We start from the raw sequence: 20,655 nt of genomic DNA on the forward strand, positions 1-20,655 counted from the left end.
TAATCACTCAAAGAGAATAAAACTATTTAAATTAATTTAGAGTTTTCAACATAAATTTAAATCTCATAATATTTTTAAATCACTAAAATATTTTAATTTAAATAATTTTTCACAATTATAATGTTTTTAGAGCTCATCAAAATATTATAATTGTGCTATTTAAAAACAAGTTTAGTCCAATAACACTGGAAATATCACATATAAATATTTTCAGAATATTTAAAATATCCGTAAGCTTTAAAATACTGAGCTTGCTTTAAAATCTGCTTGATATCTTTTAAAACACGCCATCGAGGTACAACACGTAAAATGAGGCTCATAATTATAGAAGAAAGAAGGAACAGGTTATTACACAGTAATACCCTCATATACACTAATTACACTAATTACAACCATGCCCTCTAACACTCCTCCTCAAGCTGGTGCATATATATCATATAAACCTAACTTGGAACAAATAAGTTTTAACTGTCTACCACACAATAGTTTGGTAAATATATTTGCAAGTTGATTAGCAAACTTCACAAAGGGTGTAGAAACGTCACCATTAAGTATATTATCCCGAATGAAGGGACAATCAATCTCAATGTGTTCAGTCCTCCCATGGAAAATGGGATTAGATGCAATATACACTGTAGCTTGGTTATCACAAAGTAACTGAAGAGGGACAAGAGTTGGAAACCCAATCTCGTGAAGAAAGTGTTGCAACCATGTCAGCTCACTAATAGTGTGAGCCATTACTCTATATTCGGCTTTTGCACTAGATCGAGCTACTACTGTTTGCTTTTTACTCTTCCATGAAACAAAGGTACCTCCCACAAAGGTACAATATCCAGTAGTCGATCTTTTATCTTAAGGAGATCCAGCCCAATCAGCATCTGAAAAGGCTTCAATTCTAAAATGTCCATTTGATCTATACAACAATCCAATGCCAGGAGCTTGCTTAAGATAACAAAAAATATGGATTACAGCATCCCAATGTGAGACCTTGGGCATTTGTAGAAATTTGGCTCACTACACTCACTGCATAAAAGATATCAGGTCTAGTGGTAGTAAGATAATTCAATTTACCAACAAGTCTTTGTTGTCGACCTGGATCCCCAAACAACTCTCATTCCTCTTTTAAGAGTTTACGATTTGGGTCCATAGGTGTGTCAATAGGCTGTGCACCCAACATGCCAGTTTCTTCCAGAAGGTCAAGTACATATTTTCTCTGAGACAGGTTAATACATTTTTTTGATCTACCGACTTCAATTCCAAGAAAGTATCTAAGTTTGCCAAAATCTTTTGTCTGAAACTGATCATGTAGGAATTGTTTCAGCCTAGCAATTCTAGATGAGTCACTTCTAGTAATTATAATGTCATCCACATATACAACCAACAAGATATGACCTACATCACTATGGAGGCGAAATACCGAGGTCTGTTTGGCATCTATGAAGACCAAATGCCAATACAACATAAGAGAACCTCCCAAACTATGCTCGAGGAGATTGTTTCAAACCGTATAATGCATTTTTTAACTTGCACACAGTACCTCAATACTCCCATTGAGCAACAAACCCAAGTGGTTGCTCCATATACACTTCCTCATTTAAGTTGCCATGTAGGAATGCATTTTTAACATCCAAATGAAATAAGGGCCAATCCAAATTAGCAGCAACTGAGATCAATATTCGAACAGAAGAAATTTTGGCAACCGGGGAGAAAGTCTCATTATAATCAATGCCATAAGTTTGAGTGTAACCCTTAGCAACCAAGCGGGCTTTCAGATGTTCCATAGAACCATCAGGGTGAAATTTGATGTATATACCCATCTACAACCAACAAGGTGTTATCGGGTGGTAGAGGAACACGATCCCGTGCCCCATTATGGTGAAGAACATCCATTTCATTTTCCATAACTGTCCTCCATTCCAGATCAGATAAAGCATCCTGAACAGTCTTAGGAATAGAAAGTTCTGAAAGTGGAGAAATAAAACATGAAAAAGATGGAGATAAGGCATGACAAGAGACATATTGGCTAATTGGATATTGAATAACACAAGAGTGAGTACCTTTTCTGAGAGCAATATGTGGAGAGTTTGAATCACTAGGTAACTCAGGATCCAAAGATGGAGACAAGGTTGGTGGAGGCATGGGAGTTGGGGGTTGCAAGTGATGCGAGTACACCTATAAAGGAACACAGGAAGGCACTGAGGAGGGTTGGGTAAGAGTGGGTGAGTGTGTAGGAGAAAGGATAAGAATAGATAACGGTAGAGGATCACACTCAACGACCAAAGATGTTTATGAAAAATAGGGTATGGACTCAAAGAAGGTGACATCAGCACTAGTGAAGTAACGTCTAAGAGTATGACTATAGCAACAATATCCTTTTTAAGTCCGAGAATAACCAACAAACAAACACTTAGTAGCACGTGGATCGAGCTTATCAAAGCTTGGGTCAAGATTATGAACATAACAAACACATCCAAAGATTTTTGGAGGGAGAGAAAAAGATGGAGAGGAAAGGAACAAGATGGAGAAGGGAGAGGAATCATTGAGGACTGATGAAGGCATACGGTTAATAAGGTGACATGCAGTAAAAACACCATCATTCCAAAACGTTTAGCAACATGCATATGCAGTAAAAGTGCTCGGGTTACATCTAACAAATGGTGATTTTTGCGTTTAGCCACCCCATTCTGTTGGGGTATATAAGAGCATGAAGTTTGATAAACAATTCCTTTATTAATTAAGTAAATAGCAAATGCATTAGATTGATATTCTTTAACATTGTCAGAATGCAAAATTTGAACTTTTTGTCTAAATTGAGTTTTAATTTCTTCCCGAAAGACTTTGAATATGGAAAAAGTTCAGATTGTGCTTTCATTAGAAACAACCATGTTATACGAGAATAGTTATCAACAAATGTAACAAAATATTGGGACTTGTTTGATACAATGTTGATTGGTCCTCCCATATATCAGAGTGAACCAATTCAAAAGGACTAGAAGCTCGATTATCAACTCGAGGTACAAAAGACACACGATGGTATTTGCGAAGCTGACATGCTTCACAAGAAAAGGGAGACACATTTCCAAGATTCCTAACTTGACGTTTCAAAAGAGAAATGGATGGGTGTACAAGGAGGCAATGCCATTCAAAAGCAGATGATGGGGATGTGAGGGCTCGAGTGGGTGATTGTTTGACATCGAGGTAATACAAACCACCAGCTTCATGCCCGTCTTGAGATCCTGAAAGATACATATAGAGGGATAAAAGGTCACAGAAATTGAAGAGTTTGAGTAATTTTACTAATGGATAGCAAACTAAAGGGAAAACTAGGAGCATATAAAACAGATGACAAGGATATAGAATCAGTGAGTTTAGTGGATCCAATGCCCGTAACTTTAGTAAGAGAACCATTAGCAAGAGTAACACTTCTTGGAGATATCATAGTATCTAACTTAGATAAGGAATAAGACAAATCGGTCAAGTGTTCATTGGCTCCTGAATTGATGATCCATGTATCTTGAGGAGACAAGACAAGACATGCAATATGCTAATCATCTCTGAAGTTAGGTTGGAGCTTGTTGACGGTGATGTAGCATCTTGGACAGTGGCTTGATTAGTGGACCCAAATGGTCTACCATGTATATCCCAAAATAGTCCACTAAGTGGTTTGTGCGACCACAATGGGTGCACTTACGAGATTTATGACCTCGAGTGCAATTATCTCTGACATCACATCCCCCACGTGCAGCTTTACCACTTTGGCCTCCACGCCCACTAGGAGCAACATAGGAGGTAGCTAAAGCAGATCTCTCATCACTTTGATCAAAAGACAATGTGGCTCGTTGAAATCGGGGAGAACATATCAGGAAATGAGGGAAGTTGTGGACTTGCCAAAATTTGAGAATGCACTGACTCATACTCAGGTTTTAAGTCAACAAGAAACTGAACAACATTAAAATCTTCCCGTTGTTTTAGCATACTTGAAACATTAGAAGTAATAAGTTGATACATTTTGAGTTCTTCACATATACTCATCACTTGAAAATAATACTTTTCCAGGCCCAAAGCACCCTGTTCCAGCCTAAAGAATTGCTTACACAACTCATAAATATGGGTTGTGTTCCCAGCACCCAAATACATCTGTTTGAGATGCCTCCACACCTCTTGAGTAGTGTCAAAATGTATTAAGCTTGTGCAAATATTAGGCTCAATACTAGTCAACATTAGAGGCAATATTTGAGCATCTTTTTGTTCCCATTGAGCAAGGGTAGGACTAGTTGAGGCTGGCATTGGATCAACCAAGTGAGTACGACGAAGACCCTTGCCTTTCAAAAACATTTCAACAAATTTTGACCACAACAGATAATTTTTTCCATTCAACTTCACCGAAGTCATGGGCATACTAGCATTTGGTGCAAGAGACATTGACTCAAATTTAGTTGCCATGGAGAAAAGTATCACAACAATTCAACTTGGAAACAAAGATTTCACACAAAACATGAAATATGGATGAAAAACTGGGACATATAATCTGGAAAAGTAGAAATTCAGATTAAGAACCCAAATTTTGGGCCTGTATTGGGTAGAACCAGCCTGTACCAGTCGAAATAAGCAAGAATAGGCACTGCACCGGCCTGTTTTGGGCCTGAACCAGTCTGTTTTGGGAAATTTCGGGTATTGCTTTTACGGGTTTCACTGGTAACCTTAAACGGGAATAAGCTATCCTAAACGAGGATAAGAGAAGCTGGTTTACCATATACGCATTGCCAAATGGGGCTTATTCCGGATAGATTAAGTTCTTACTCTAGGTTGGGGGCATACGTAGTCGAGAACTGGGTTTGTTGAGACCTCCAACCAAACCCCCGGAAAGCTTGCTGTTGCCGGCGATAAACAGTTCTTCCGGCAGGCAATGACGACGGGAAACTCACCGGCATGCATAGAAATTGCCGGCGAGTTCGATTCCGGTGACCTTGACACCTGAGGTCAACGAAAACATGTTGAAAGTAGCTCCCTCAGCTTCCTGCCGCCAACACTGAAGAGGACAACCACCACTCACCACCACAAACCACCATAGACGGTGATGGTGATACCACACTGTGCCACTAACCACCACTAGCTCCTTGTCGCACAACCACCACCAACTGACTACTCAATGCTTTGATACCATGTAGTCGAACATAGAGAGAGAAAAACACTTGATATTATTCATTGATCTTCTGAGCCTATACATACTACATACAAATGATAGTAATACACTAATTACACTATTACACTAATTACAACCATGCCCTCTAACATTGTTAAATTGAAAATATGGTATTAGGATTTCCTGTTTTTAGGTAAGTTGATTTTGAAATTGGAAACCAACATTGGAACTTCGGCATTTTGTCTCTTTTGCCCATGCCCCTTCACTTATCTGGAAATATTTAAATGTTTTTTTCGTAGTCTGTGTTCTAGTGAAATTTTGAAAAGGATCACTATCCACATCTTCATAACCCAAGTCGTATAACTCAAAAATAACCCAAAGGAAAACAGTTAAGACATTTTGTGTATTGAGCGGTCTCTAACAACACATTGTTTGCCTTGTGCTTAGCAATTTATTTGGTTTCTTCATTATGATCTATATATTGAGGCAACTTAAAACAGTATTTTCTTGTTCCATGATTCTTTATCATTGACAAACATAAAAAATGATCGTAATAGCCGGAATTTGAACATCTCTCATGGTGAAGAAGGGTTTATTGAGGAGAGGCAGATTTTCTAAATTCAGTGGCAGATTACTCGGATTGGTTCTTATGTCCCTGATATAATATCATAAGACAAGAAAGCTGGTTCATGATCGAATGTATGACACACAAAATATGTAAGGATCCATGTATGATAAGTACCTCAAGATAAGGACAGGCTGCAATGCCAGGAGGGGCACACTGGTGGTGCACCTTGTGATGCCATCCTTATGTAGGGACCATGCGGAATCGAGATCACAAAGATATCTAACCACATACACGAGGTTCAACAGTGTGTATCGGCCCACAAAAAAATGGATCTAAGTCCATATGCATGTATGCATCTACGACAGTTTTATTGAGCATGTACTTTTTGAAAAGCAAACCCTATGTCATTGTGTTGGTTACTGTGCGATGCAGTCACTTGCTGAGTATTCACTCACATTTATTTTCATCTGTAAACATTCACTCACTTAGAATTTAATTTATGATCTTTCAAAAATCTTGAATTCATGTGTTCATAAATATTGAGGAATTTTGTGGAAATACACAAGACTTGGACCTTAGTAAATTCTATTTATGACTCTTTTTATTAAGACAGTTTTAATTGTTTTGTCATTATGGAATCTTTTATGTTGGCTCACATGTGATTTTTAAGAATGTTAGCATTCGTAACACTATATTTCTTCTCTCTTGGGATCTGTATTGGTTTCTGTACCTGGAGTTTGGGACTTTATTATGCAATTCTTAAGCTTTTGTTTCAAAGAACTAATGTTCCTCATTCTCAAAGACTTCTTGTGGAAGTTAAAAAAAAAAAAAAAAGTTTCAAAACTACCAGGACAGGTTGCTTTATACACCGAGTCTTCTTACATTCAGTATATTGAATAGCATTCTGCAGGAAAAAAAAAAGAAGGTGCTTTTACAGAGTTTGGATCCCAATTCATTTAAGAGGAAATCCACTAACTACTAAAAAAAGGCATATCTATTTTTGTCTTCATATTTATATAAAGTACATCAATCAGTAACTGAAGTCTCTTAATCTTTGTAAAATGTAACACCTCAAAGGGATGTGGCCTAATTATTGAGTTTATTTGTAACTTAGGTTCCTTGATCTCTGAAAAGTTTCCTAAGTTATGGCTTCAGTTGTATAGACTTCAAAAAGAAAAAAAAATATTGTGAAACTTTTATTGGCAGGTAAATTACATCTAAGTTTAATGGTCGATTGCTTTCCTTATTGCCTTCATGATATCATACCTAAGTAAAGGCAAGGGTTTCATAATTGAAGACAAAGCTGTTATTTGAAAATTAGCCTTTGACTATCTTGAAAAGTATGCTCAAATCTATGCATTGCAATCACAAAGCCCAATTGGAAAAGCCCAATGGCCGCCTAAGGTTTGTTGAGAAGCATTCACATGAGGTGTAGCAGATTCATTTTTATAGACAGCTAATTAGATCATAGTTTGTCACTTGGTGTCTATTACTAACATTTCATGTCTTCTTTTATGTATTTTTGGTGCCTTAATAATATATTTCTTCTAATTGATATACTCTGGTTGTTTCAGCGCGCTAGTGATAGCTCAACAGTACTCGATTCGAAAACAGGAACTCTGGTAAGTGTTTGAGCAAGCATCTAAATTACATCTTCCATTTGAGAGATAAATGAATTAGATCACTTCATGTATCTTTGCAGCTGAAGAGGATAAGAAACCAGAAATTACTTTCTTACATATGAAGATATAATTACACACTTTTTCATTTTCACAGTTTGTTTTCTTCACTGGTGGAATCGTACTGTTGACACTTATTGTGAATGGTTCAACAACACAGTTCATTTTAAGCCTTTTACATATGGATGAGCTATCAGCTGCAAAGGTAAGGACTTAAGTGTAATGTTATTTAAAAAAGACTAAGATAGATCGTTAATTTCTTAATCATGTAGTTGATTTCTAAATGCTTTGTTCGTAGTCTGATATAGACAAGCTCTGACACCAAAGTTGGTATAGGAGAATGGTTGTGTGCAATGTTTCTTTTTTACTCAGATGCCACAAGCATTTATTAGTATCATTTTATTAATATTCTCTTTTAACAATCACTTATTAATACTATGTTGTAAATATTATTTATTGATAAAGAATATCAATAAAGAATACCCTCACTAATAACAACATGGTATGACTCTATTATGCCACAAGTACTTCATATTGAAGAATCACACGGGTAAAGAAAGACTCCAACTCTTGTTTCAGTTGCTTGTAGATATGTCCTCAATAGTATCCGTGTCAGAATACTAGAGAGACCAGAAATTTACGAAGAGATTTTTGGAAAAACTGATCTGCTATGTGCAGCATCATTCTCATTAAGTAGGCAATCTTTACAAGGTAAGAACTAAGCATTAAGTCCTAACTATTAGCATCTATAGATGGTAACAAAGAATAATATAATATCTACGTTAACATCCCCCCTCAAATTGATGTTGGTAAATCAACCAACAACAATTTGCCAACAAGAAATTGATGCCGTTGTCGAGTCATGGTTTTGGTGAAGACATCAGCCACTTGGAGATCAGAAGAAATGTAAGGAAGAGATATTACTCGATTTTCCAAGGTATCGCGAATAGAATGACATTCAACCTCAATGTGCTTGGTGCGTTCATGGAAGATGGGATTGGTTGCAATTTGAATAGCACTAGCGTTATCAACATGAAGTGGGGTAGAAGTAGTCTGAGGAAACCCAATCTCCTCAAGAAGACCGCATAGCCATACGATTTCAGAACAAGCAGTAGACATGACACGATACTCTGCCTCAGTAGATGATTTAGAAACACCATCTTGTTTCTTACATCTCCAAGAAATTAAGGCATCACCTAAAAACATACATCAACCCGTAGTAGATCGACGTGTATTCGGACACCCAGCCCAATCAGCATCACTATAGGCAACAAGTTGAAGAGATGAGTCGGTAGGAAAGAACAACCCATGAGTAGGTGAACCTCAAAGATAGTGGATGATGCGTTGAATTGCAGCAAGATGGAGATGTCAAGGAGAAAACATAAACTGACCGACCTGATGAACAACATAGGAGATATTAGGTCGAGTAGTGGTCAAGTAGAGAAGATTCCCAACCAGGTGCCGATAGAGAGTAGGATCATCCAGAAGGTCCCCTCATCTTTCCTGTATTTGACATTAACCTCCTTAGGAGTATCAACAGAAGAAGTGTCCTCCAAACTAGCCAAGGTGATAAGATCTTGAATATACTTATGCTGGTTCAAGAAAATACCATTGTCCTGATGATGAACTTCCAATCCTAGGAAGTATGTGAGCTGGCCAAGATCTTTCATATGGAAAGTTGCATGCAACAATTGTTGAAGCTTAGTAATCAAACCATAGTTAGTACCAGTAATGATAAGATCATCCACATAAACCAAGAGAAGGACTATGCCCGAAGCAAACTTGTGGAGAAAGAGAGAAGAATCATACTGACTTTGCGTAAAACTGAAGGAAAGAAGTGTATTGCAAAACTTCTCAAACCAAGCCTGGGGCGCCTGCTTGAGCCCATATAGAGAATGCCTTAACTTATAGACATCATGAGGAGAAGAAGTAGTCATACCAAAGGGAAGCTTCATGTAAATCTCTTCCTGGAGATCACCATGACATTTGCCACGACTGTGATGTGGCAATAGCTAAGATGGTTCGAACTGTGGTCATTTTGGCAACAGGAGCAATTGTCTCCTTATAAACAACCCCATATTCTTGCTTGTTACCTAGAGCTACGAGGTGAGCTTTGTATCAGTCCAAAGAGCCATTAGAACGAAGTTTTATAGGAAAAACCCATTTACTTCCAATAGGTTTGACTGTAGGAGGACAAGTAACAATATCCCAAGTGTGATTCTCCTCAAGTGCTTGAAGTTCAGTTTGCATTGCATTTTGCCAACACTCATGTTCTATGGCTTGTTTGTAGCAAGAGGGAATGGAAATAGAGGATAAAGTAGCGACAGGAGAGACAGGAGAGGAGAAACCATACCAATTAGGGGGTTGAGTAGGATGAGTAGACCGGCGAAGAGTGGTGGAAGCAGGAGTAGGAGTAGGAGCAAGATCAGGTGTCGGGTCAAGAATGGGAGCACAGAGGAAGTGGAACCAGATTCATGTCGACGACTTCTTTCATACACAAAACCAGGTTTGAACCTTTCCACAATTGTTGGGGAATCAGAAAAGTTAGGTAGAAGAGAGAAAGATGCAGATGGTAGCTCAACATGAGATGGAAAGAAATATTGATTTTCAAAGAAAACCACATTCCTAGAAACCCGTAACGACGAGCAAGGGGATCATAACAAACATAACCATTTTGAGGTTTAGCATAACCAAGAAAAAAACACTTAATAGATTGAGCAATAATTTTATGTCGTTCATGAGCAGGAAGATGCACAAAACAAATACAACCAAATGTATGAAGATCAGAATATAAAAGAGAATGACCAAACAACTTAAAGAAAGGATAAACATGATTTAACGTAGGAGTGGGTAAGTGATTGATTAAATGAACTGAAGTAGAAATTGTTTCACACCAAAAATGAGGAGGAACAGACGATTCAAGTAAAATGGTTCTTACTATATCAAGAAGGTGACGATTTTTCCTCTCAGCTACACCATTTTGTTGTGGTGTTGAAGTGCTGAGAGATGATTCCTTTGCTTTGAAGAAAGGCCTAAAACTCATTAGACATGTATTCGCTTCCAGAATCAGATTGCAAGATCTTGATGCTGGCAGAGAATTGAGTCTCAAGAAGGGTAAGGAAGCGCTGAAAGACTGAAAAAACTTTTGTCTTAGCCCGTAGGAAGTAAACCCAAGTAAAACGACTAAAATCATCAATGAAAGTAACAAAGTACTTATAATGCGCATGAGAAACAACAGGTGCAATCCCCCAAACATTATTATGAATAATATCGAAATAGTGTGAGGCACGAGATGCATGAGAAGGAAAAGGTAGAACTTTACTTTTGCCAAGTTTGCATGTTGTACAATCAAAAGAGAGATCAAGAGAAAACATGCTTTATGGCCCAATAAACCAGAATTAAAAAAGTACGAAGTACATCAGAGTTTGGGTGGCCTAGACGTCAATGCCACATCTTATTTCCAGGACTAACAGCATTATATGCATAGGAAAGTAAAGGAAAGTAAAGGAAAATTAGGGATAATTGGGGAAGGAGAAACATGGAGAGGAAAGAGTCGTCTCACTTTAGGCCCCTTCGCGATCATCTTCCTGGACACTTGATCCTGCACAACACAACCAGAATGAGAGAAATTGACATTACAATTATTATCAACCAATTGACCAACAGAAAGGAGAATTGTGGAGACACAAAAACATCAGTTAAGGAAGAAGAAAGATCACCAACAGCACGGATAGGTAGAGAACTGCCATTAGCAGTGTTGATTTTCAGATTTCCATCATAATTTCGGAAATTGGAAAGAAGAATAATAGTATTGGTCATATGATTAGAAGCGCCGGAGTCAAAATACCATGGCTTAGAAGAAACTTTATGATTAACTGAGACACTAAAAGTTGGAAAAGCAGAAATAATCATCTGTTTTACCATTTCAGGAGTGAGTGTGTTCGGATTTGCTAAGGCTGTAGGAGCAGGAATAGGAACAATAGGCAAGGCAATAGGCAATGCAGCAGAACTAGAGGCACCGACGGAGGCATGATAAGCAGTAACCTACTTCCTTTCAAGTCGTATGGGACAAGTAGAGATGATATGGCCCGGTTTCTTGCAGTAGTTACAGAACTTTTGTGGGCAATCCCTAGTAATATGACCAAAAGCTTTACAACTAAAATACTGGACAACATGCATATCTCTACCCTTATGCCTCCCTTGTGCTGCACAAGCCACAGGAATAGGTGCACTAGTAGGAGCCTGATGTGCCATGGAAGCTTGAGTGAGTAGACGCTGCTTCTCATGAAGAAGTTCACTTAAACAAGCATCCAGAGATGGGATAAGAGCACGATTCATCATATTAGACCGTGCAATTTCAAAGTCGGGTCATAACTTCATCAAGAATTGATCTCGCTTGCTGGTTGCATGCACTACTTGGACAGTAGAAAGAGTTGCAGTGGGAACATTAGCATAAACAATGTCAGAATAGTCAGCCCAAAGAGTTTGAAAACCAGAAAAATATTCCTCAATTGAGAGACTTCCTTGTGTGAAATTAGCCATCTCATACTCCAATTGAAAATGCCTAGCAGAGTTGTCTTGATTGTAAATCGTATTGAGATAATTCCACATCGCAGTGGCTGTCTTGATCGTAAATCGTATTGAGATAATTCCACATCGCAGTGGCAGTTTTATAAGGCCTCAGATTGAGAACAAGATGAGGCTCAACCGAACTAAGGATCCAAGTCATAACCCGACTGTCCTTAATTTCCCACTTAGACAAAGCATCAACATCTTGAGGTGCGGGATCACTCCCATCAATATGACCCCACAATTCTTTTCCTTTGAAAAATAATTTAAATTGAAACTCCCAAGCAGAATAATTTTTGCCAGTGAACCTAATATGGAACGGTTCCAACTTATCTGATGACATGATGCAACCGAGTGATAGAGAGAAGATCCCACTAGAAAGTCATAACTTGCACCGAAAAAAGTATTGCACAAACAAGCACGCATCAGGAAATATCCCACCAAAAAGCCAAGCAAGAAACAAACAATGAAAGTGCACCGAAAAAAAAAAAAAAACACAAACCAGAAACTGCAAAAGAAATCACTGAAGGCCCCTGCCAATCAGAAATCAACAACCAAGGTAACGAAAACAAGAGCCCAGACCAGAAAACCCTACAGAGGGCGCCGAACTCCCAGAACAGAACTGGAAAACGCAACAGAAGTTGCCGACAGCAAGAACCAAACCAAAAGCACCCACAGAAACCCAGAAACCAGAAAATAGCCACAGACAGCGCCGAAATCCAACACAGAATCACCCCTGAGAGAAAAAAAAAAATTCAAAACATGCAAGTAATCGAACCTGCTCTTGATCCCATGTCAGAATACTAGAGAGACCAGAAATTAACGAAGAGATTTTTGGAAAAACTGATCTGCTATGTGCAGCATCATTCTCATCAAGTAGGCAATCTTTACAAGGTAAGAACTAAGTATTAAGTCCTAACTATTAGCATCTATACATGGTAACAAAGAATAATATAATATCTACGTTAACAATCTGGGTGGATAAAACATAAAAACAAAATGAGTAGAATCTTTAGTAAATGATTCTATAAAAAATAAAGTTTAGATTAGTGATCAGCATTTCATTAAAATAACATTAAAAACACTTTTTTTTTAATAGAAACATTGTAAAGAATCAGGATAAAACATTGCACACACATTTATACCATTTTTATTTAATCTTTTGGGTCTTCTTAACACATTTGCGCCTCACTGCAAGGGTTGATAATCACAAAGATGCCAACTACTATGGTTGTATGAGTGGAATTGGGTCTAAGATATTACATCCTTGGTAAATGGTGGTGTACTCAAGTGGGTCAATCTCCACAACATATATTAGCTCTGACACTAGTGCTTGTCCTTTAATTTCATATGACCAAAAATATTTATAAGCCTCTTATGTATTCATACATCATCTTTCTTTTCCTTTCATTTTTTCCTTTCTCCAAACTTCTGAATGCAAAAACATTCATAACACAAGTATATTCATAAAGCAAATCTAGAGAAAGCATGCAGATTAAAAGCAGTTGAGAAAATTGTAATTGATAACATATTATTAACACATAAAAAGGTATTCTGAAGAAGTTTTATTTACAATGCATGAACATCTCAAAACTATTATTGATAAAATCAATTTATTTAGAAGTTAATAAAATAAATATCGTATCCACTTACCTATCTCCTTCACTTCGGGAACTTAATGAACTTCTCCAAGTATCCACCATTTGGAGCTCCTAAACATCACTTTCCAACACTATGAATAGATCTAATTTGTCCTTTGTAAAACCAACAGTGAGGTGTTTTTTATGCAATGCCTTGTGTCCAATTTTTACCTTCCTCAAACTTGGCCTTCCTACAGTTGCGTCTTTAAAATATTGCTTCTAAGGCACTTCAAACTCCCTCTAATAGATTTGGTCTTGGTCTACCAAGGGTTTCTTTAGGATCGTACTTAGAGTTTTCTGCACCACACCAAGGCTATATTCAGCACTTGTGCAACTTTTCATTGTACTAGCCATGGACCAACACCATGCATGTGAATAGTAATAGACCAATGTTGAAATAAATCTTAAAACATTGCTCAAATTTCACGATCCAAAATTTTCCACTCTTGATTACTAAAGATGGTGATTGTTACAGGGAAAGTGAAATGATTGATATGGATAAATTGGGTAGAGTCTCCAGACCTTTAAATTTCAAAATTTATCAGTTGGAGTCACGATTGACATGCTCAAAATATCAAAGAACCATACTTAACAAAGATCCACTGAGATAGAAGTAAATTTCATGCTTAGATGAAAAAAGATAGTCGATTAGTCTATGATCCTTACAAGTCTATGTGCATTGAAAGAAAACTACAAAGATAAATATGTAGAGACCTTTAAGCTTCCATTATTTATGAGTTGAGTGATGGTGATTGACTTAAGACAAATAATAAGAAAAATAATTATGTACAACTTGAAACTTCCCCATTTTGAGTTAGGAGAGGATAATGTGGCTTCATAGAAGTAAAGCTTACAGCTTCAAAAATGATAAATTGTGATAGATTGCAAAATAAATGGCAGAATATGGAGTCGTTCAACTAACAAAACCTTCCTACATTTAACAATATGGTGAAGATTGGGGATATTACCTAGAGATAGAGTCACCACCTTGATTGATTTAAAAAAAATATCAAAGATTGTTGATAAAAGGGACTTGGACAAAATCCCTGGTATCAGTGACTTTGATAACACATTCGTGTTGTGTTTTTAGAAAATATTGATCAGGACTAATATTCTACATATGCTTTTGCTGATTTTGAGTTTTGTTTCATACATGAAACAATGAGGTACTCTGAAAACCATCAAATAAACAAGAACCATACTGATTTTGAGTAATTGAAAGCTCAAGGCGCATAAAGATGTATGTTACAATACTGGGCAGTAGTCGATATTTATGGTTTCGCGAGTACTCAATATTTTCATTCTTAGTGTATCAGCTAGAATTATAAAATTGAAAATCTTAATCATATCCTTATACGGGTTCTTATTTTTCCTCTTCTTTTTCTTCTTTTTATTTTATTTTATTTTATTTTTTTATTTTTTATTTCTGTGTTTGGTCTTTATATTTGTGTATCAATTAACAGCGGCGCATACTGGGCTACACAAAGTACGAAATGTTGAACAAAGCGTTAGAGGCTTTTGGTGAACTTGGAGATGATGAGGAACTTGGACCTGCTGACTGGCCTACTGTGAAAAGATATATCACAAGCTTAAACAATTTGGAAGGGGAAAGTGTGCAACCTTATGGTGCTTCTGAAGATGATGATAATAATCTGAACCTGGCCAATTTGAACGATATACGCATACGCATGTTGAATGGTAAATTAGTTATTATTGGGAGTGCATCTGAAAGAGATTCTCATCCCGACCCTATGAATTTCAAAGATATAGCAGTAGGCCTCCTAAATGGCGGATTTATTGAAAAGTTTCATGTCAGTCCCGTTACTTCACATGTTTATTACCATATTTCATTCATTTCACTCCCACTACTTATTTTTCAATCTAGCTTTGAATAGAACTATAAAAAACAGTTAGCTTCTTAACATGTTTTTGTTTCCTTTTTAATGTATGTTCCTTTTAATGTTGATAGCATTGCTTATTGATTAATTTGCATCTCTCTGAAAATATTGTTTGTACATTCATTTCTTTAAATCAATTCGATGGTTATTGTGGAATATAATGCTTGCTAAATTGAAGGTAAACTCCTTCGCTACTTTAAGAAGCTTTTCCTATGTCAGGTGTCCAAGCTGCGTACTGGGGTATGCTGGATGAAGGGAGGATCACACAAACTACTGCAAACCTTTTGATGCAGTCAGTGGATGAAGCGCTTGACTTGGTTTCACATGAGTTATGTGATTGGAATGGTTTAAAAACTAACGTTAAATTCCCAAGTTATTACAAGCTACTTCAGGGCTTTGTCCCCCAAAAGTTGGCTTTGTATTTCACCGTGGAAAGGTTGGAATCTGCCTGTTATATATGTGCTGCATTTCTTCGTGCCCATAGAATGGCACGATGGCAACTACATGACTTTTTAGGTAACATTAACTTCCTTGGTCATTGTCAACATGCTTTGCCAGTTATCACATCATTATTGATCTTGCAACCTATTGGTGTCAATTTAGATAAATACATTTCCTTTTCCAATCCTTCTTCCCCACCCCACAGCCAAAAAAAAAAAGTTATATTTAGTACTGAATCAATTCTGTTATCATGACAAGATTGTCAGTGAGATTTTCTACCTTGATGGTTTAGTGGTCCTCCCGTTGTAGCAAGAAAATTTGTTGTTTGATAACAATATTGGAAATTATGGAGTTTGAACCTTTGATTTCTACTTTATCTTATGAAATTAATAACAGGGCTTAAACTTCTATGGAAAACCCTAATTTTAGTTATTTATAGTTGTCAACGTTTTCAATAATCTGAGAACTATGAAGAATATTCAGATCCTTGTCAGTATTGGTATTTTTATGAGCTTCATATAGACTGTTGGCATGCTTCCTAACAGCTTAAGCTTTTGGGACTGATGGTTTTTTCAACATGATCTTTTCACATATTTGCTCGAGCTGTAGCTAAATATAAAATTGCTACTATTGGTATCTTCCATGAACTTGAGATACGTTGTTGTCCCTCTTCCTAACCACTTGAGCTTCTGGGACCAATGTTGTCTAACAACCGCAATGCCACATGTAAATATTCTTTGTCAAGTATAGCATATTATAATCTTCTATTCAGATTCAAGCTCAACAGCTGGATTTACTCAGACAATATGGTGTTGGCACAAAGAATCATTGTTCTGCAATACTTGAGTGAATTCTAGCATTTCTATACAAGAAATGAAAATACTCTTTTAGAAAATAAATATTTCTTTTCAGGTCATGGCCTAAACGGCTATTGCCTCTAATTTAGATTTAGCCTCTGAATATTGTTATTTCTGGACTGCGCAAGTTACAGTGAAATTTTTTCTTCTTCTTTAAAACTCCGTCTATTCTTTAGGTGAAAGTGATGTGGCTTCTATAGTCATCAAAGAAAGCGAGGCAGAAGGACAAGAAGCAAGAAAGTTCTTGGAAGAGGTTCGTGTAGCTTTTCCTCAGGTTTGTAATTTGAACTCCCCTGTGGATGTCTCATGATGATCAGATGTGCTAGATCCTAGTTGGAGTTCATTAGCTAAAGCCCTTTCAGATTTTGTGTGGAATTATGGGACCAATATTGCATCAATACATAGTTTGCGTAATTTTCAGGTTATGTGTTTAATTTTCAGGTTTTACGGGTTGTGAAGACAAGACAAGTAACATATTCAGTGCTGAATCATTTAATAGATTATATCCAAAATTGTGAGAAGATTGGGTTATTGGAAGAGAAAGAGATGCTACATCTTCATGATGCTGTCCAGGTTCATTCAGTGATGATGTGTTGTTCATTTAGTGATGATGTGTTGTTCACTTTCTATTGCATCATTTTTCTCCTAATTTTTTCTTTACCAGAAATTTTGCCTCAATTAACATGCAGACTGACTTGAAAAAGCTTCTAAGGAACCCTCCTTTAGTTAAGATACCAAAAATGAGTGATTTGATTAGTGTGCATCCTTTATTTGGGGCTCTCCCTTCTTCGGTCAGTGCCCCACTCCAAGGTTCTACCCAAGAAACAGTAAAGTTATGTGGTGTGACACTTTACAAGGAAGGTTTCAAGCCAAAAGGTATTTGGCTTATTTCCAATGGGGTGGTCAAGGTAACTAAAAGACTTGCCTTGGATTTCCAGTTCAAGATATATAACTTTCTTATATATGACAGAAATGAGAAATATTGTTTTGCAGTGGACAAGTAAGAGCATAAAAAACAAGCACTCACTGCATCCGGCTTTTACACATGGGAGTACTTTGGGCCTATATGAAGTGCTAAGTGGGAAGTCTAACATTTGTAACATGATCACAGATTCTGTGGTTCTGTGTTTTTTTGTTGAAAGTGAGAAGATACTTTCAGTCCTGAGTTTGGATCCGTCATTAGAAGATTTTCTTTGGCAGGTATGGCTATACTATCTTTGCAAAAAGAAATGAAGATATGACCGCTATTTGAGTTCTTTTACTCAGCAGCCCTGCACCAAACACTTGCTGAGGGAAAAAAATAAAAAGATGAAAAATAAAAGTAGGTGTGTGGTGTAGGGCTGCTGAATAGAATTTTTCATTTCATAATCATTCGTATAGCATGAATAGCCAAATCCATTGGCAACCAACTTGTAAAAAATTGCAAATATAACAAAGTTCTTTAATTTCCTACTATGGGGCATACACTATTTCTACTTATCATTAGATATGCACAATTAAGGCTATGTTCGTTTCTACGTAAAATATTTTCCCAGCGAAAATGATTTTGAAGAAACTCACTGGTTTTATATCGTTTGGTTGAGACTCTCAAAAAGATTCTGAAAACATTTCCAGATGTTTATTGGGTATTGGAATATTTATGCTTTCCTCTTAAAACAACCATAAAGCAGAAAATGATTGGGTTAAAATAAATAGAAAAGTTCAGTTCCCAAGGCCAACAAGTCTAAAAAGGTTAAAATAAATATAAAAATCAACCAGTTTTGCACATAGGAATAACCTCCCAAACTTTCACCCAAAATTCAGACAACTTGCATACCAACAACACCTGGACAGCCATAAATGCCATACACCGCCCTGCCAATCCACCCAAACCACCACATGCTATCAGCTACAATCAAAAATTGAAATAAACTACTGAGCCATGTAACCAAAACAAAAACAATCCAACAAAGAAAAATCAATAGGTTGCACCAGGTACAACCTGAATTCTGGATTTCAATGAAACCCCAAATACCGCTTGCCATTTTTGTCATCATGAAGAATTTGCCTGCTGAGTTTGGTATCACCAATCTCTACACACTAACAGGACCACCTACATATATGGCTTGGGGATGGGTACCAACTGGAGACTTTTGGCAGATGGTACGCCCCTGTGATAAGGCTGCAGGCACTGATCCACTCCATTTTTTGTGACAACGCAAACACTGTTTGCTGAGCTAAATTTTGGTAGATAAGTAGGGAGGCGTTTCATGAGGTGTGGTGGCTTAATTCCAGGGCTCAGAGATTTTTTTTTTAAGCAAAGATTGGGAAAAGGAGATGGACCGGCGGGTGGAGAAGCATCAAGTGCGCACATGGTGGAAGTGGGTTTAGTGTGAGAAGCATAAACGCCAGTATGGTAGTGTAAACATGATAACATAACTGGCTTCGTTAGCACGTGAATACTGATCTTTCATTCAATTTATCTTGCTTTGCAGGAAAGTGCTATTGTTCTTGTTAAACTCTTGCTTCCTCAGATATTTGAAAAAATGGCACTTCAAGATTTGAGGGCTCTTGTTTCAGAACGATCAATAATGAAGTTATACATAAGGGGAGAAACTATAGAAGTTCCTCAGCATTCTATTGGTTTCTTATTAGAAGGATTTATAAAAATACAAGGGGCTGAAGAACTCGTTGCATCACCTGCAGCTCTGTTGCCTTCACATGGGAGTCTAATTTTCGAAACCCTCGAATCGTCAGGTATGAAGAGAGGGGGAACATCTCCAACCTGTTTATAAGTTCTTGTCCCTTGTTATGTAGCGGTAGAGTAGGGCAGGTAATTCCCTTAAAAATTCTTTACACCAAGAGGGTTGTCACCTTGCATAGTGCTCAAAACATTTGATGACATATGTTTCTTGCTCGAATTAATTATCTTTAAGCATGGTTATCTTTCAAGGAAAATCAGCTTAATGTTCCACAAATCCAAGGCATGTTGTACATGGGATTCCATAACCATTAGCCTTTTTACTGATCCTGTTTATGGCCAAAATTTAATTGAGGTTCCTGTTTCTTATTTATGATAACAGGTATCACGGGAGCCAGTTTTTCTCATCAAGGATCCTGCTATCAAGTAGAAACAAGAGCAAGAGTGATAATTTTTGACATGGCAGCATTTGAAGGAGACAGTACCCTCCAAAGGTCATCCTGGATATCTCCTGCTGCTGATCGCCCCCATAGATCCCTTGGCAGGGAACCTCGTCGTCTAATGAGTTGGCCAGAAAACTTCTATAATCTAAAGCAACATAACCAGATCCGAGAAGGGATTGACCAACAAGCTAACAGCTTGTCTGCAAGGGCAATGCAGCTTAGCATCTATGGCAGTATGGTATGATTGAATTGATATATTTTTTAGTGTCTGGAAGTTGCTTCGTGAAATAAAGGTCAAATGAATTTATTTTCTTAGACTAAAGTTTTTGCCCTTCAGAATTTTCTATTTTTCTCTTTTTGTTTTGGCTATTAAATATTAGGGAAATTTAATGAAGTCCCTAGGTTTCACTAAATAACATGGTTCCTGAACTACAGAAGAATGAAAAATGGAAAAAAAAAAAAAAAAATTCTGTGTGATTAGCAACTTATGAAAACAGGGCTGTTCCCAATACCCATCAGCAAGGTAGGCAGAACATCTCCCCCTTCATATGTGCCTTTGGGGGGAGTAGAAATAAAATCCCTCTCACCCCCCACGTGGTGGGAGGGTTTACCTCATTTACACCCTATGAAGGCTTGGGTGGGGAAGGTGCCAAATCTACAGGATGGGGGGAAGTATGGGCATGGGAGTGGAAGGGTTCCAACCCCTTCCCCTCCCGAATCTGCACAGGGTGGGCAGT

General features: G+C 37.3%; 1 protein-coding gene across 3 annotated transcripts in view; it reads left to right on the forward strand.

The window, feature by feature from the left end:
- Positions 1–20,655, forward strand: part of LOC122311134 (sodium/hydrogen exchanger 8-like) — a 65,691-nt gene that overhangs the window by 44,184 nt on the left and 852 nt on the right. For all 3 annotated transcript variants that reach the window (XM_043125548.1, XM_043125549.1, XM_043125550.1), the window contains 10 exons: positions 7,286–7,333; positions 7,488–7,595; positions 15,063–15,297; positions 15,717–16,013; positions 16,972–17,069; positions 17,237–17,368; positions 17,485–17,703; positions 17,789–17,995; positions 19,270–19,531; positions 19,858–20,156. In XM_043125548.1, coding sequence (XP_042981482.1) covers positions 7,286–7,333; positions 7,488–7,595; positions 15,063–15,297; positions 15,717–16,013; positions 16,972–17,069; positions 17,237–17,368; positions 17,485–17,703; positions 17,789–17,995; positions 19,270–19,531; positions 19,858–20,156 — 1,905 coding nt within the window. The remainder of the gene's footprint in view (positions 1–7,285; positions 7,334–7,487; positions 7,596–15,062; positions 15,298–15,716; positions 16,014–16,971; positions 17,070–17,236; positions 17,369–17,484; positions 17,704–17,788; positions 17,996–19,269; positions 19,532–19,857; positions 20,157–20,655) is intronic.

This window comes from Carya illinoinensis, chromosome 5, assembly GCF_018687715.1.
Source record: "Carya illinoinensis cultivar Pawnee chromosome 5, C.illinoinensisPawnee_v1, whole genome shotgun sequence".
NCBI classification, from domain to species: Eukaryota; Viridiplantae; Streptophyta; class Magnoliopsida; order Fagales; family Juglandaceae; genus Carya; species Carya illinoinensis.